The sequence below is a fragment of the Micromonas pusilla genome (genome assembly GCF_000151265.4).
Source record: "Micromonas pusilla CCMP1545 genomic scaffold MICPUCscaffold_1, whole genome shotgun sequence".
Lineage (NCBI taxonomy): Eukaryota > Viridiplantae > Chlorophyta > Mamiellophyceae > Mamiellales > Mamiellaceae > Micromonas > Micromonas pusilla.
Window position 1 is genome coordinate 518,931 of NW_003315882.1, and position 14,835 is coordinate 533,765.

The 14,835-nt window shown below is 67.7% G+C and overlaps 6 protein-coding genes across 6 annotated transcripts; 4 read left to right on the top strand and 2 right to left on the bottom strand.

Moving 5' to 3' along the window:
• Positions 1 to 213: 213 nt before the first annotated feature.
• On the top strand, positions 214 to 486 carry MICPUCDRAFT_50036 (uncharacterized protein; the record flags this gene model as incomplete). Its single annotated transcript, XM_003054837.1, has 1 exon — positions 214 to 486. The coding sequence occupies one exon, from the start codon at positions 214 to 216 to the stop codon at positions 484 to 486; it is 273 nt and encodes a 90-aa protein (XP_003054883.1).
• An 842-nt stretch (positions 487 to 1,328) lies between these two features.
• On the top strand, positions 1,329 to 4,695 carry MICPUCDRAFT_50037 (uncharacterized protein; the record flags this gene model as incomplete). Its single annotated transcript, XM_003054838.1, has 1 exon — positions 1,329 to 4,695. The coding sequence occupies one exon, from the start codon at positions 1,329 to 1,331 to the stop codon at positions 4,608 to 4,610; it is 3,282 nt and encodes a 1,093-aa protein (XP_003054884.1). The 3' UTR covers positions 4,611 to 4,695.
• Positions 4,696 to 6,742: 2,047 nt separating this feature from the next.
• MICPUCDRAFT_7119 (bromodomain-containing protein) lies at positions 6,743 to 7,520 on the bottom strand (the record flags this gene model as incomplete). The annotated part of the gene is made up of 2 exons (XM_003055380.1): positions 6,743 to 7,268; positions 7,468 to 7,520. Coding segments are annotated over 2 exons (579 nt in total), but the record flags the coding sequence as incomplete, so codon positions are not given.
• Positions 7,521 to 8,604: 1,084 nt separating this feature from the next.
• Positions 8,605 to 11,082, top strand: MICPUCDRAFT_61212 (uncharacterized protein; the record flags this gene model as incomplete). The annotated part of the gene is made up of 2 exons (XM_003054839.1): positions 8,605 to 9,273; positions 9,559 to 11,082. 2 exons carry the CDS (start codon positions 8,605 to 8,607, stop codon positions 11,080 to 11,082), a joined length of 2,193 nt encoding a protein of 730 aa, XP_003054885.1.
• A 1,411-nt stretch (positions 11,083 to 12,493) lies between these two features.
• Positions 12,494 to 13,720, top strand: MICPUCDRAFT_50040 (uncharacterized protein; the record flags this gene model as incomplete). Its single annotated transcript, XM_003054840.1, has 2 exons — positions 12,494 to 13,146; positions 13,309 to 13,720. 2 exons carry the CDS (start codon positions 12,494 to 12,496, stop codon positions 13,718 to 13,720), a joined length of 1,065 nt encoding a protein of 354 aa, XP_003054886.1.
• A 65-nt stretch (positions 13,721 to 13,785) lies between these two features.
• MICPUCDRAFT_50041 (uncharacterized protein) lies at positions 13,786 to 14,676 on the bottom strand (the record flags this gene model as incomplete). The annotated part of the gene is made up of 1 exon (XM_003055381.1): positions 13,786 to 14,676. One exon carries the CDS (start codon positions 14,674 to 14,676, stop codon positions 13,786 to 13,788), a length of 891 nt encoding a protein of 296 aa, XP_003055427.1.
• Positions 14,677 to 14,835: the final 159 nt, after the last annotated feature.

The following is a 14,835-nucleotide window of genomic DNA, read 5'->3' on the forward strand; positions in this document are numbered from 1 at the left end:
CGATAACGCGCCGATGAAAATCGTTCTTTCAAATTTTGTTCGCGCTTTCAAGGCGGCCTATCAAATTTTGTTGTCCCCGCATCCACGTCCCCATCCCCGTGCTCCCGCTCCCGTGCCCGAAAAAGTGAATAATAAAATCCACCGGCGCATAGAGCGAAATCCGCTCACAACGACCTCGCCGGCGGGCGCCTCGCGAGAAGACGTCGCGCGAGGATGGCGTCCCTGCTGCGAAAGATCCCTCTCCCCCCGCTCGTGCTCCCCGTCGTCGGAGCCGTCGGCGCGATCGTCGTCCTCCTGAGAGCGAAGGAGGCGCTCTTCCCCGGGGACGACAGCGGCTTCAGCAAGCAGGTCAAGGCGTACAAGCGATGCAATCGATGCTCGAAGAAGGGCGTGAAGGTTCGGTGTCACAAGTGCCGCCGCGCGTGGTACTGCTCGAAGCAGTGCCTAAAAGTGGCGCTGGATCTCGAGCTGTGCGAGTGTCAGTGACGTCGGGACGAGCGGCGCGCGCGGCGCGACGGCGACGCGCGGGAGACCTGGCTGATAGATCCCTCGTCAACGAACTCTAATCTCTAGCAGCTAGACTATCTCTAACGGATCTAACGGTACGACGCGACCCAACCCCCCCCGCGCGCGCTCACGTCATCAACGCGCGGTACACGCCCATCGCGAAGAGCGCGCCGCCCACCGCGCCCATGACGTATCGGTGCGCCGGCGGCCTCGGCGCGCCGGCCCAGAGCTCGTACGCGATGACCCCGCTCGAGCCTGCGCGGACGAGACGACGCGAAGAGGAAGGAGGAGCGCTCGTTCAACGACGAGAGGGACGACGCGGAAGAGGGATGGAGGGAGAGAGGGCGCGACGCGACGCGACGCGACGCGCGACGGCGGGCTCGAGAGACGATTCGATTCGATTCCGAGGGCGCGCGCGCACCGACGCACGCGGACGCGCCGATGACGCGGCACGAGAGGCAGTCCTCGGGACGCGCCGACTCGCGCATCGCGCGGTGAACGTCTGACGCCCCGCCCCGTCTATCGCGCTTCAAAGCCGGTGGGCGTGGGTCCGCCTTTCAAAACGTTCGCCCTGGATCGCGCTTCTCCGGTCAAAACATAGCTTAATCGCGACATGTTACGCTTAAATATCCCCGCGGCTACGGGCTACCGGTGGTGTTACACACCTTGGTTACACGCGGCCCTCTCAGCCAATCAGCTTCTTCCTTTCTACCCTGTAGGTCTTTCTGTCCCCCGCCCCTTCGCGGCTGCACACCCGCGCGCGCGCCGCACCGCACGAGCGCCCGCGCGTCGATATTTCCCGACGTGACCCGCGCGTCGTCATGAGCGCCTCCCGCGCCGACGAGACCGACTACCTGCTTCGCCCCCGCGGCGCGAAGAAGACGCGCGCGTTTCCGACGCTCCCGACGATCGGCGCCGCGGTCGTCGTGAGCCTCGCCGCGGTCGCGGTCCTCGGCCGCGGCGCGATCGGCCACGGCGCGGCGGCGAAGCTCGGGCTCGGGAACGCGACGAGCGCGCCCGCGGGCTCGGGCGCGGCGATCCTCGCCGCGCCCGCGCCCTCTTCCGCGCCCGCGCCCTCTCCCGAATACGCGCCCTCTCCCGAGCCCAACGCGTCGCCATGGAAGACGCACGCGGAGTCCACGGTCGTGGTCGGCGAGGACGGCCACGCGACGGAGATGCACGAGGAAAGCGACGCTAACGGCGACGACGCGAGCGCGATGCCGCCGACGTCGGCCGCGTTCGACTCCGTGGACGACGCCGCCGCGCAGCTGACGAACCACATCCTCGCGCACCACCGCGGACACTCCGGCTCCGAGCATTACCCTGGCACGATGGGCTGCGAGCTCCTGTGCGAGGGCGCGAACGTCACGAAAGAGATGTGCGAAGCCCCCGATCGATTCGCGTGCGAGTGGGAGGTCGAGGACGGGCGAGGCGCGTGCTGGAGCGCCGTCGGCGGCGACCCGTGCCCGGCTTCCGCGGAGGCGATGAACGCGGCGTTCGCGAACGAGCCGCGCGCCAACGCGTCCTACTCGCCCGTCGTCCGCGCGATCGGCGCGATGGAGCGCGAGTTCCGAGACGAGATGAAGCACGCGACCGAGAGCTTCGAACACGTCGCGGACGACATGATGCATAATTTCGCGAGCGCGGAGGCGGTCGCGGCGAACGCGACGGCGCGGATCGCGGGGCCGGACCCGAGCGTCGTGCGCGCGCGCGCCGAGGCGTTTCTCGAAAAGTTCAAGGCGGAGCACGGACGCCTCCCGACGAAAGACGAGATGCACGACATCGTGCACGACATCGTCGACGCGGTGAAGGGAGATCCGGCGGACGTGGCGTCGGACGTCTCGAACGCGACGGCGGCGACCGTCGCGATCGATCCGACGGACGCGTCGGCCGTCTCGGACACCACGCCGGGCACCACGATGGACACCACACCGGACTCCACGATGGACACCATGCCGGGCACCACGATGGACTCTATGCCGGGCACCACGATGTCTGACGCGGGCGAGGACCCGGCGCTCGGGTACGAAGCCGCCGAAGCGGGCGCGGGCGCGGTGGTCGACAAACGCGTCCACAATGGCGTCCGCGCGATCTTGGAACCTGATATGGAGCGCGTTCGAGCTGAGGCAAAGCATCTCTACGAGATGGACCGCGCGGTCACGAAGATGGTTGACGGCATCGTCCAAGAAGAGCGAAAGAAGATGGATGAGGAGCTCACGATGACCATCAAGAAAGATCATCACGCGTTGGCGGAAAGGATCAAGAAGAAAGCGGCGCAGATGGAACAGGAGGCGAACGAGCTCGAGCAGTCGTCGATGCTGACGCCGACTTCGGATTCGGAGCCGACGACGATGGACACCGTGCCGGGCTCCACGATGGACTCCATGCCGGGCACCACGATGGACTCCATGCCGGGCTCCACGATGGACTCCATGCAGGGCACCACGATGGACTCCATGCCGGTCTCCACGATGGACTCCATGAACGACGACGACCACGACGACGACCACAAACCCCTCGCGGAACACTCCTCCGAGCCGCCGCTGAACTACAACGTGGGCGACCTCCCGGAGGGATTCCCGAAGGCGATGGCGGAACACGTGGGCATCCAGGACGGCGTCGCGTTAATTGAAAACTGCGGCGTCCCGCAAGACATCGTCGATTTCCTCAACAAGACTGACTCCAACATCGAGAAGCTCGACGAGTACTTCAACAATCACCCCCACTACGGGACTTTCGACATCGCCGCGATGCTGAAGGAGATGGAGACGACGTGGAAAGAACACGGCGTGTGCCACCTCGACGACGATCACCACGACGACACGATGGACACCATGCCGGGCTCCATGATGGACTCCATGCCGGGCTCCATGATGGACTCCATGCCGGTCTCCACGATGGACTCCATGCCGGTCTCCACGATGGACTCCATGCCGGTCTCCATGACGGACTCGATGAACGACGAAGACGGCTCCGACGATCACCACGACGACACGATGGCCACCATGCCGGGCACCACGATGGACTCCATGCCGGGCTCCATGACGGACTCCATGAACGACGAAGACGGCTCCGACGATCACCACGACGACACGATGGACTCCATGCCGGTCTCCACGATGGACTCCATGCCGGGCTCCATGATGGACTTCGTGCCGGGCTCCATGATGGACTCCATGCCGGGCTCCATGATGGACTCCATGCCGGTCTCCACGAGGGACTCCATGCCGGTCTCCACGATGGACTCCATGCCGGGCTCCATGACGGACTCGATGAACGACGAAGACGGCTCCGGCGATCACCACGACGACACGGTGGAGTCCGAGCCGACGCCGGCGACGTCGACGCCAGAGCCGACGCCGGCGACGCCGACGCCGGAGCCCGAGCCGGCGACGCCGACGCCGGAGCCCGAGCCGACGCCGGAGCCCGAAGACGGCTCCGACGATCACCATGACGACACGGTGGAGTCCGAGCCGACGCCGGTGACGTCGACGCCAGAGCCCGAGCCGACGCCGGCGACGTCGACGCCAGAGCCGACGCCGGCGACGTCGACGCCAGAGCAGACGCCGGCGACGCCGACGCCGGAGCCCGAGCCGGCGACGCCGACGCCGGAGCCCGAGCCGACGCCGGAGCCCGAAGACGGCTCCGACGATCACCATGACGACACGGTGGAGTCCGAGCCGACGCCGGTGACGTCGACGCCAGAGCCCGAGCCGACGCCGGCGACGTCAACGCCAGAGCCGACGCCGGCGACGTCGACGCCAGAGCCGACGCCGGCGACGCCGACGCCGGAGCCCGAGCCGGCGACGCCGACGCCGGAGCCCGAGCCGACGCCGGAGCCCGAAGACGGCTCCGACGATCACCATGACGACACGGTGGAGTCCGAGCCGACGCCGGTGACGTCGACGCCAGAGCCCGAGCCGACGCCGGCGACGTCGACGCCGGAGCCCGAGCCGACGCCGGAGCCCGAGCCGACGCCGGAGTCCGTAGCCCGTTCCATAGCCCGTTCCGACCTGAAGCCGCCGAAACCGTACTGGAGCAGGACCGCGGGCAATGACGAGGCAGAAGATTTCCTCAACACCGCCAAGAGTATCCAGACGTAAAATCGAAACGAGCGCGGGCGCTCTCTTGTCAGGGGTTTTCCGACCCCCTCTGTTGTGAATATTTAACATACATATGGTACTGTACTGTACGCATCGCTCACGTCATCACGAACCGAACGCGACGCGGCGTTCGATCACGCCTTGAACACGATGTCGTCCTCGACCTTCCACACGATCGAGTCGTACGGACCGGCGTAGCGCTTGTCCTCCGCGAACAGCGGGTTCGACGCGATGAAAAAACCGGCAAACTCCAACACCGGGGGTAACAACCCGACGTCGCCCAGCTCAGCCCTACGCCGCGTCGCGTTTCGAGCGATGCGACGTGATTTACTCTCGTAATAAGATGAATACCATCGAAATCCACGGCGTGGAGTTCATAAATTCGCTACCGCACCGCGTCGTCGCTTCGACCGCGGCGGTCCTCCGTGAATTCTCTTCACTTCACTTAACCCCTCGAACGTCGTCGCTCAAATCTGCGTGGACGCCTCGTCCCCCCCGAGCCGCGCCTTGAGCGCCTTGTTCTCCTCCTGAAGCATCCGCTTCAGATCGTTGCTATCCTTGAGACACCCCATCAACGTTTCCTTCTCCTCCTCGAGCTTCATCCTCTGCATCTTCGCCTCCTCGCGCGCGGAGCGAATCAACTCCGTCGTCTGCGCCTCGAGCTCGGCTTCGAACGCCTCGCGGCTCGCGCGCTCTTTCCGCAACGCCGCGTACGCTTCGTCCCTCTGTTTGTTCGCCTCCGCGATCGCCTGCGCCGCGCGCGTGTCCACCAGCGCCTTGATCGTCTCCGCGTCGATGGCGTGCGACCCGCCGGTCTCGCTCTTCACGACGACGATCGCGTTCCCGGCGGCCGAGGCGGCGGCGGTCCCGCCGCCGCCGCCGCCGCCGCCGCCGCCGCCGTCGGGCGCGCTCTTTCTCCTCTCCGGCTCCGGCGCCGGCCCCGCCATGGACATCGTGTTCCCGACGAGCAGACCCCACTCGTCGTTCTCGCCGACGATCTTCGCGAGGTCGGTCTCGAAGATCCGCGCGAGGTCCTGCGCGAACCCGTACACCTGGTGCCCGGGCTGGTTGTACGTCCACGCGTTGTAAAACACCTGCCGGACGTCCGTGACGAATTTCAACGGCCCGTGCGCGCTCCCTTCGGTGCGGTAATCGCCGTTGTCGAGCTGCGTCGCGATCGTCCCGAAGTCCATCGGCGTGGATATTCTCTCGTAGTAGTCCGGGACGCCCCAGTACTCCGCGTCCACGGGCTCGTTGAACGCCCACGAGTTTTTGTTCCGCATGAGCTTGCGAAGGAGGCGCGGGAACGGGTCGACTCTCGCCTTGGCGCGCGCCGTCGTGTTCCGCTTCGCGTTGAGCCCGCCCTTCGGGTCGTCGTTCTCCTCCCACGGCTCCTCGTCCGTGTCGTCGTCGCTCCCGAACGAAGTCGCGCGCTGGCTCCGCTCCTTCTTGGACGCGGACTTCTTCTTCGCGTTGTTCTTCGCCGCCTTTTGCTTCGCCGGGTGCCTCCGCTTGTTCCCGCTCCCGAGCCCGGCGAGGCGAATTTTTTGCACGCCGAAGTAGTAGTCGTTCATGCACTGCTCGATGTGCCGCTGGCACTTCGTGTACGCGATGTCCGTCGTGTTGAACGCCTGCTTGTTGTGCGTCGGCTCTAAGCAGTCCGCCTCGACGACGCCGAGCATGTCTTTCATCATCGCGTTCGCCTGGAGCTGGGAGCCGTACCTCTGATACATGCGAATGAGGCGGTTCTTGTTGTAGATGTGAAACCCACAGTGCTTGCTCTTCACCTCCGCGTACCCGCAGTGCACGATGATCGGGGACGCGCGCTCCTCAGGAACACCCTTCGGGGTGTACGCGTCGAACTGGTAGTACTCCACCGCGAGGCGTTCGATCGCGCTTCGAGGGACGATCTTCTCCCCGCGAAGCGTGAACGTCACCGTCGGTCTCAAGTACAACACCTCAATGTACGCGCGCAGGGAGTAATCCTCCGGGACGTCGAGCGTCATCTGCTGCCCCGGGCGGTGCTGCTGGTACACCGGCCTTCGCGAGGACATCCTCGCGGTCTCCACGTCGTCCTCGATCCCGCGCATGCGAATATCGCTCTGGTCGTGCTCGAAGTCGAACTCGGACGGCTGCTTCAGGTTGAAGAGGACGATCCTCGTGCCGGTTTTCGTGTCGATCTTGTCCAGCTCCTCGAGCACCGCGGCCTCGGACTTCAGGAACGTGTACTCCTCGATGACCGCCATGTTCTCCTCCCACTCCGTCGTGTTCGACGGCTCGTCCGCGATGTACGACCGCCGTCCGCTTCCCCCGGACTCGTCGACTTTCCACGTGAACATCGGGATGAGAATGTCGTCCGCGTCGATCGCGTTCAGAAACGTCGTCGACAGCAACGCGACGGAGGCTTGCCCTTCCCGTCGCGTCAATATGAGCGCATCGTTCGCGAGACGCATCGAGCCGGACTTGAACCCGATCCCGAACCGCCCGACGTTCCCGACGACGTGCTCTTTGCTGCTGAATCCGAACGACAGCATGCAGTGCAGGTTCGCGCGCGCCATGCCGACGCCGTCGTCTTGCACCGTGATCGCGGGAACGCCGGGGGCGACGTTGACGACGTCCACGTGCACCTCGGTCGCGCCGCACTCCTGGTCTTGCGCGCTGCGGTGGGTGGGGATATTTCGGAGGCGGGTGGGGGGCGAGGGTCGGGTCAGGGACGGAGGTCGGGAAGCGGGGGGGGCGGCGCGCGGCGGCGCGCCGCCAAGGAAAATTACATCAGATTCGAGCGCGAGAGACCGACGCCGCGCGACCGCGCGACCGGGCTCTGGCGATGCGCGATCGAGGCGATTCGCGCGCGTACTTGTCGAGGAGCTCCGCGAGCGCGCCCAAGGGCCACACGTGCGACGTCGCGTTGCCTGCGGGGTAGGTGTAGGTTACGAGAGGTCAGCGTCGCGCGTCTCGGGCGCGGAGGGGCGGCGCCGCGCGAGGTCGCGGCCGGCGCGCGCGCGTTCGGGCGCGCGCGAAGAAAAACAACGAACGCGGCTTGGCACGCACTCTCGAGCATACGCGGGTGGCTCTTGCTGTGCTGCAGGACCGAGCGTATCGGATCGTTCGCGCTCGCGAACGTGCGCTCGCGCTCGAGCGCGGCGAACGCGCCGAACGCGGCGTCCTCCTTCGGCGCCGTCGGCGCGTCGCCGCCGGGCTGTCCGAGCTTCACCTGCGAGAAGAGCGAACGCGCGGAGGAGGAAGGAAATATCGGGTCAGCGACGCGTCACCGCTCGCGCGTTCGCGCGTTCGCGCGCGCGCGCGCGAGGCGCGGGAAACGCGACGACGACGTCCGCGGCGGTCGCGTGCGGGTGGAAGGATCGCATCCGCGCGGGATGCGACGCCAGGGAGGGGGCGCACCATAGCGCGCGCGCCGCGATCGGCCGTCTTCCGCGCGTCAAGCTCTGCCGCGGTCCGCCGACCGTTCCGCCCGCTCCGCGAGGACGAAAAAAAGAACGCGGGAGGGCCGCGCGCGTTCCGGGCGCGCGACGGCGACGCGGGTCCGTCGACGCGCGCGCGGGTTTTCGCGCCGGATTCGCGCGGGTTCGCGTGCGCGAAGGCGCGCGCGGGTCGTTCGTCGCGGGGTGGCGCGCGCGCGTGTCGCGCGAGTCGCGTTTTGCCCCGCGCGCGGCGGCGTCCGTCGCAGCAGGGTTTTCACGCGCCGGCAGCGCGGCGTCAAGAGAAAAATTCCGGAAAGAGAAACCAGCTCGTGGTTCTGTTTTTGGTCGGCCCGAGACCCTCGACGCCGCGAGCGCCGCTTCCGCCTATCCGCTTCCGCGTCCCCGCGGCGCGTCCGAGGTCCGAGGTCCGAGGGCGCGAGTCGAGACGAGCGGTCGTCGTCGTCGCGTCGTCGTCGCCGCCGACGTCGGTCGCGGACGACAGCAGCCGGCGACGGACGCGCGTCGCGTCCGCAGACCGCGCGTGGAGAAAGGTCGCGACCGGCGCCGGCGTCATGCGCGCGTCGTCGCGCGATCGCGCGCGCGGCGGCGGCCGCGGGGCACCCCCCGCTGCCGCCTCCGTCTTCGTCGTCCTCGCGTGCGCCGCGCTGTTGCTGCTCCCGACGCGCGCTGTCTGCGTCGCGACGCGCGACGGCGGCGACGACGACGACCTCGACCTCGACCTCAAGCTCAAGCTGACGACGCGCGCGCTCGAGACGCGGCCGTCCCCGGGCGACGTCGTCGTGATTCGCGCGCGGCTCGACGTCGACATCGACGGCGACGGCGGCGTGCGCGCGGCCCTCGCGCGCGCGCGCCTCGCGAACGAAGAAAACGTCACGCTGACCACCTTCACGAGGGTGAACTTCCAGGACGAACAGTCGTGGGGGCCGATGCGCGACGACGGCGTGTTCCCGGACGTGCGCGCGGACGACGGCGAGTACGCCGCGGCGGTGCGCGTCCCCGGCGACGGCGCCGCGCGCGGGGGCGACGTCTTCAGATGGCGCGTCGAGGCGACGCGCGCGGCGGCGGCGGCGGCGACGTCGCGGTCGCCAAAATTCGACAACGACGAGCGGCCGCGGTACCGCGGGACGGTCGTGATGGGCGACGAACGCGACGACGACGACGACGACGACGACGACGACGACGACGGCGGCGGCGGCGACGACGCGGCCGCGCTGGAACGCCTGCACGTGTTCACGGAAGACCCGGACGGAATGAGCACGGACGACGGCGCGGCGGTGTCGTTGTTTTTTCGCGGGCGGTATTACGACAGCGCGTCCGTCCGCCGCCGCGGTTCTGGACGCGCGGAAACCGTCGTCGGCGTGACGTTACCGCCGAAGGACTGGCCGAAAAAGAAACTCAAGGTGGACATGAAACGCGGCGAGAAGTTCGTCTGGTCGAACGACGAACGAGGCGTGAGCGAGTTCAACCTCCAGAGTCACTTCCAAGAGCCGGGGGAAGAGACGTACATGCGGGAGAACTTAGCGTCGGCGACGTTCGCCGCCGCGGGCGTCCCGGCGCCCGCGATGTTCCACCTCGTCGTGTACCTAAACGGCGCGTACCACGGTCTGTACTCGTTCGTCGAGCAAGTGGACGAGACGTTCATGAAACGCAACGGTCTGGACGACAAAGCCGACGCGTACAAGGCGGTGCACTGGAAGTACAGTAACCTCCGCGCGCCGAACGTTACGGCGCAGTGCCCGTGGGCGACCCCGGACTGGCCGGCGCGGTGGGAGGAGTGTCCTGAGGTGTGGCGCGTCGTGAACGGCGACGCGAAGCGCGCGATGAAAGCCTCGGAGGCGCTCGAGTTGGACGCGTACCCAATCGGCGAAGGCCGCTGGCGCCGCACCCCGAGCGCGGCGGCGGTCCAGGAAGTGAAGACGCTGAAATCCGCCGCGTTCGCGCCGTTGACGGAGCTCACGACGACGCTCGCGCGCGTCGTCGCGGATCCTCGCGACATCGGCGACGCTCTGCTCATGGACGCTTTGGACGTCCCCGCGATACTCAACGAGATGGCCGCGCAGACGCTCGTGTTGTCCGTCGATCGATGCGCGAAGAATTACTTCGTGACGCGCGACCGCGACACGCTCGAGTGGCGTCGTCTGCCGTGGGATCTCGAGGACGCGTTTCCCGTGGACTATCGCGATGGCATCGGCCGCTGCGACGCGGCGACGCAGTGCGGCGCGAACGAGACGGACTACTGCTTGCTCACGTGCGACAAGTTCAACTCTGTGTTTTTCTGCGACGCCAATCACCCGCAAGACGTCTTCGTCGACGACCGCGACGGGATGGAGGCCAAGAGCACGTATAACGTCCTCGTCGACGCCGTTTTGAAGACACCCAAGACGCGCGCGATGTACCTGCGTCGCCTGCGGACGCTCGCGGACGCGCTGCTCATGAGCGACTTCATCGACCGAACCGCGATGGAGTATCTGCGAGCGATTAAAAACGACGCGCGGCGAGACAGCGAAAAGTGGAACGTCGGCGGCGTGCGCGCCGTGGAGCAGGGCGTCCTCCAACTCCGCTCGCAGTTTCTTCCCGCGCGAAGAAGACAGCTGCTGGAGGAGACGTCGGAGATGCCGCCGCCGCAGCGCGAGGACGTGCGGGTCGCGTTCGGCGACGTCGACGAGGCGCGCGAAGACCGCGAGCGCGCGTTCGCGGAGGTGATCAATCCGAACGACTTCGCCGTCGACCTCTCCGGTTGGACGTTCAGGCGCGTTCTCTACAAACGTTTTTCACCCATCTCACGGTTTCAACGAACGTTTGATCGCGTCCCCTTTCAACTGACCGATGAACTTTTTTGTATGGAATCGTCCTACTCAGGGCGCCGGGGAAGGTGCGGCACGCGCTCGCGCCGGGGACGGTCCTCGCGCCGCGATCGCGGCTCGCGCTCGTGCGCGACCCCGCCGGGTTTCGATCCCGCGCGGTCAGCCCGCGCGGAGGCGAGGGGTATCTCGTCCAGCGGTGGACGAGAGGGAAGAGCCTCGACCTGAGCGAGGACGAGGACGGCGACGACGTCGACGACGGCGACGTCGTGAAGCTGACGTTGACGACGTCGAGCGGGTTCGTCGCGGCGACCGCGCGCGTGAGGCTCGCCGCGCGCGGAGACGGCGTCGACTTCGCGCGCGAGAGGATCGACGAGGAGGAGGAGGAGGACGAAGAAGAAGAAGAAGAAGAAGAAGAAGAAGAAGAAGAAGAAGAGAACGACGACGCCGACGACGACGCTCCCGCGTTCGCGTCCGCGGTCTCCGCGCCCGGGGACGTCACCCCGCCGCCGTCGAACGACTCGTGCGTCGCGCCGACGTTCTCCGCGTGGGAGCCCTGGGGCGAGTGCTGCGCCCAGGACGCCGCGCGCGGGCCGAGGTGCGGCGTGTACTGCGGCGAGCCGAGGGCGTCGAGAGGCCGACGACGCGACGTCTCGGACATGCCGCCGTTCGACGACGTCTCCGCGCCGCTGCCGTGCTTGCTTCCGACGACGGAGATCGACGACGAGTGCGCGGCGACGCCGTGCGATCCGCCGTCGACGCCGAAGCGGTGCCCGGGCGTCGCGGAGCGGTTGTCTCTTTCGGAGCTCCGATCGGACGTGTCGATTCGAAGCGCAAACGCGACGAACGCGACGAACGCGACCAAGTCGAAGTCGTCGACGGCTTTGAAAAAAACCGCCGCCGCGGTTGGCGCGCGCGGGGTCGTGAACGCCGCGTGGGAGGACTGGTCTTGGTCCACGACCGTGGAGACCATCGCCGACGCGGGCGTCCTCCCGACCGCCAGCGCGCTGCGCGTCGGCGTTAACGGCGGCGGTGCGCTCGCGCTGCGTGTCGCGCGCCTCCCGGCGGCGGCGGCGGCGGCGCTTCGCGACGACGACGCGTCCGTCGCGCTCGTCGGCGCGTTCGCGCGGATTCGACCGCGGCAGCCGCCGCCGCCTCTGGACCTCCTGCTCGAGCTCTCGGACGACGATCTCGACCGTCCCCTCCCGCGCGTGTACGGCGCGATCGTCGACTGGGACGCGCTCGACGGCGGCGGCGGCGGCGGAGATAAGGTTAAAACCGCGAGGGACGCGTGGAACGAGGGGTGCTACGCGGCGATAAAAATCACGGCGGAGTGTCTTCGCGCGCGAGACCCGCGCGCCGACGACGACGAGACGATCCTCGATCCGTACGTCGGCGTCCGGCTCGCCGACGTCGTCGGGGAGTTGGGCGAAGACGTCGGGGTGAAGATCATGGTGCAGCTCCGCGCGGCGTGGGAGACGTCGTTTTACGTCGGGAGACTCGCGCTGCAGCCGGAGGGGTGAACGACGCCGCGGGTCGCGTCGCGTCGCAACGTTTAAAACTGCTGACGAAATCATTCGTGAACGAGAATCGCCACGTGTCGATCGTCCCGACGCACACCCGTCCGCGCCCGAGCACGATGCCCCCCGCGCTTCCGTGCGCCGCCCCCGCGGCCGCCGCCGCGCGCTCGCGCGCGTCGTCGTTCGTCCGCGAGAAGACCGTCTCCGTCGCGCCGTCGGGGACGACGGCGATGCGCGTCGCGCGCGCGTCGCGCGCCGAGAGATTCGCCGCGAGAATTCTCCGCGACCGCACGACGAGCGAGGCGACGTCGCGCGCGTCGCGCGTCGTCCCGAACGCGCGTCGTCAATACGGATACGCGTACGGATACGCGTACGGATACGCGTACGGGCAGTGGGGCGGGGACGAGATGGACCCGGAGTGGGGCGGCGGCGCGGCGAATCGCGTCGCGTCCGCGCCGTCCGCGGCCGCGACGCCGGCGCCGATCGACGAGCCGTCGAGCGGGGCCCCGAGCGACGCGTCGTACGAGAAGCGACCGGAGTCCGCGCTCCCGGCGTATCGCCAGGACCCGCGCGTCGTCGCCGCGCTGAAGCGCCAGTACGCGAGACCGCCGCCAACGCCGTACCAGCGCGCGGGCTCCGCGGGCGCGATCCAGTACGAGCGCGCCAAGGAGGAGTCGCGGGAGAAGGAGAAGACGTCGTGGTGGGAAAAGGCGAAGAAGATCGACAAGAGCACGATCGCCGCGCTCGGCGGCGCCGCGCTTCTGAGCTACGGGTGCGTCGTCGCTCGTCGCTTCACTTCTCTCGCCGCGCGACACGTGTCGTTCATACGAGTTGACACGTGTACATACATTTTCTTTCATCCAATCGAATGCTCGCCCGAGACGCGCGTCGCGCGTCGCCGTCGCTGACCGGTCGCTCGCCCTTCCCCGCGCAGGTTCATCTCCAACTTGTTCTACGTCTCTTCGCTGCTTCTCGCGACGTACACGGCGGTCAAAACGCACGGGGTGTCCCCGCTCGTGAACGCGGCCGCGATGAAGACGTTCGGCGCGTCGTATTTCGGCCTGTGGATGATCCAGAACTTCCTGAGGCCCGCGAGGATGGGGCTCAGCGTCGCGATATCCCCCGGCACGGATAAGATCGTCGAGTTTTTCCGTCGGTACGTCCCGCGCAACGAGAAAGGGCCCGCGTTCGCGCTGACGGTGTTTTGCGTCAACGTGTTGGGGACGTTCGCGTACATGTTCGGCGGATTCTTCTTGATCCAGGCGCTGACCGGGGTGTCGCTCGAGCTGAGCAGCCTGAGCGGGCTCTTAGTCGCCGCGAAAGCCGCGCGCGGGGGACCGGCGTGAGGGGAAAGCGGCTCGGCGAGCGTCGCTCGCGTTTGCGACGGAATTTCATTTCGAACTACAGTAATCTAATCCGCGTCGAACTCCTCCGCTTCCTCCGCCTCCCTCGCCGCGTCCTCTCCCTCGAGCGTCTCCACGATGTCGCGCACCACCCCGAACCGGTGCCCGCGGCGTTCGAGCCACGCGCTCATCCGCCGCCGCCGCGTCTGCGACGGCATCCCCCGCGTCAGCGTCCACCGCCTCCTCGCCGCGCGCAAGAGCTCCGCGCCCTTGTCCTCCTCCTCCCCCGCGACGACCGCGCGTGTCGCGTCCCCGTCCCCGTCCCCGTCCCCGTCCTCTCCCGCGGACAGCTTCACCTCGCCGAGGTCGTCGAACACGCGCGACAGCCCCTCCGTCGCGTCGCGCCAGTCCACGCCCTTCTCCGCGAGCGACCGCTTGATGCGCCACGGCGCCCACTTCGCGGTTCTCCACTTGTACCGTCCCCACTGCTCGGCGTAGTCCACGTCGCTGTGCACGCCCTTGGACTGGAGGTAATCGATCGCCCCCGCGGCGACGTCCGGGTCGTACAGCTTGTCCTCCACGAGCTTCGTCATGAGCTCCGCGCGCGTCCGAGGCTTGTAGTTTAAGAAGCGTAAGATCTGCGCTTTCGCGCGATCGTACTCCGTCGTTTCGAACGCGCTCCCGGGCGCGCGGGACAACGTCTCCTCGACCGCGGCCGCGGCCGCGACCGCGCGCGCGTCCGCGACCGCGTCCGCGTCCGCGTCGGAGGAGGAGGAGGAGGAGGAGGAGAGCGCGTCGTCGCGCGTGGGCGCCGCGCGCGTCGCGACTTCGCGGCGCGCGTTCACGATCTGATTCTCGCGCCAAAACGCGAACGAGGAGGACGCCGACGGACGCGGCGACGCGGCGACGACGGAGGGCGCCGCGACCGCTCGCGCGACGCGGAGCGCGGCCGCGCGCATCGTGGCGTGGCGTGTGGGTGCTGACGCTCGCGTCGCGCCAGGTCGCATGCTACGGACCGCGCGAGGGTGGAGTGAGGTGGGCGAGACAGAACTTTCGTATTTTATTTCGTATTTCACTGCCTGGCTCCATTCGTTTTTTATTCGCGTCGTCGTCTGCGC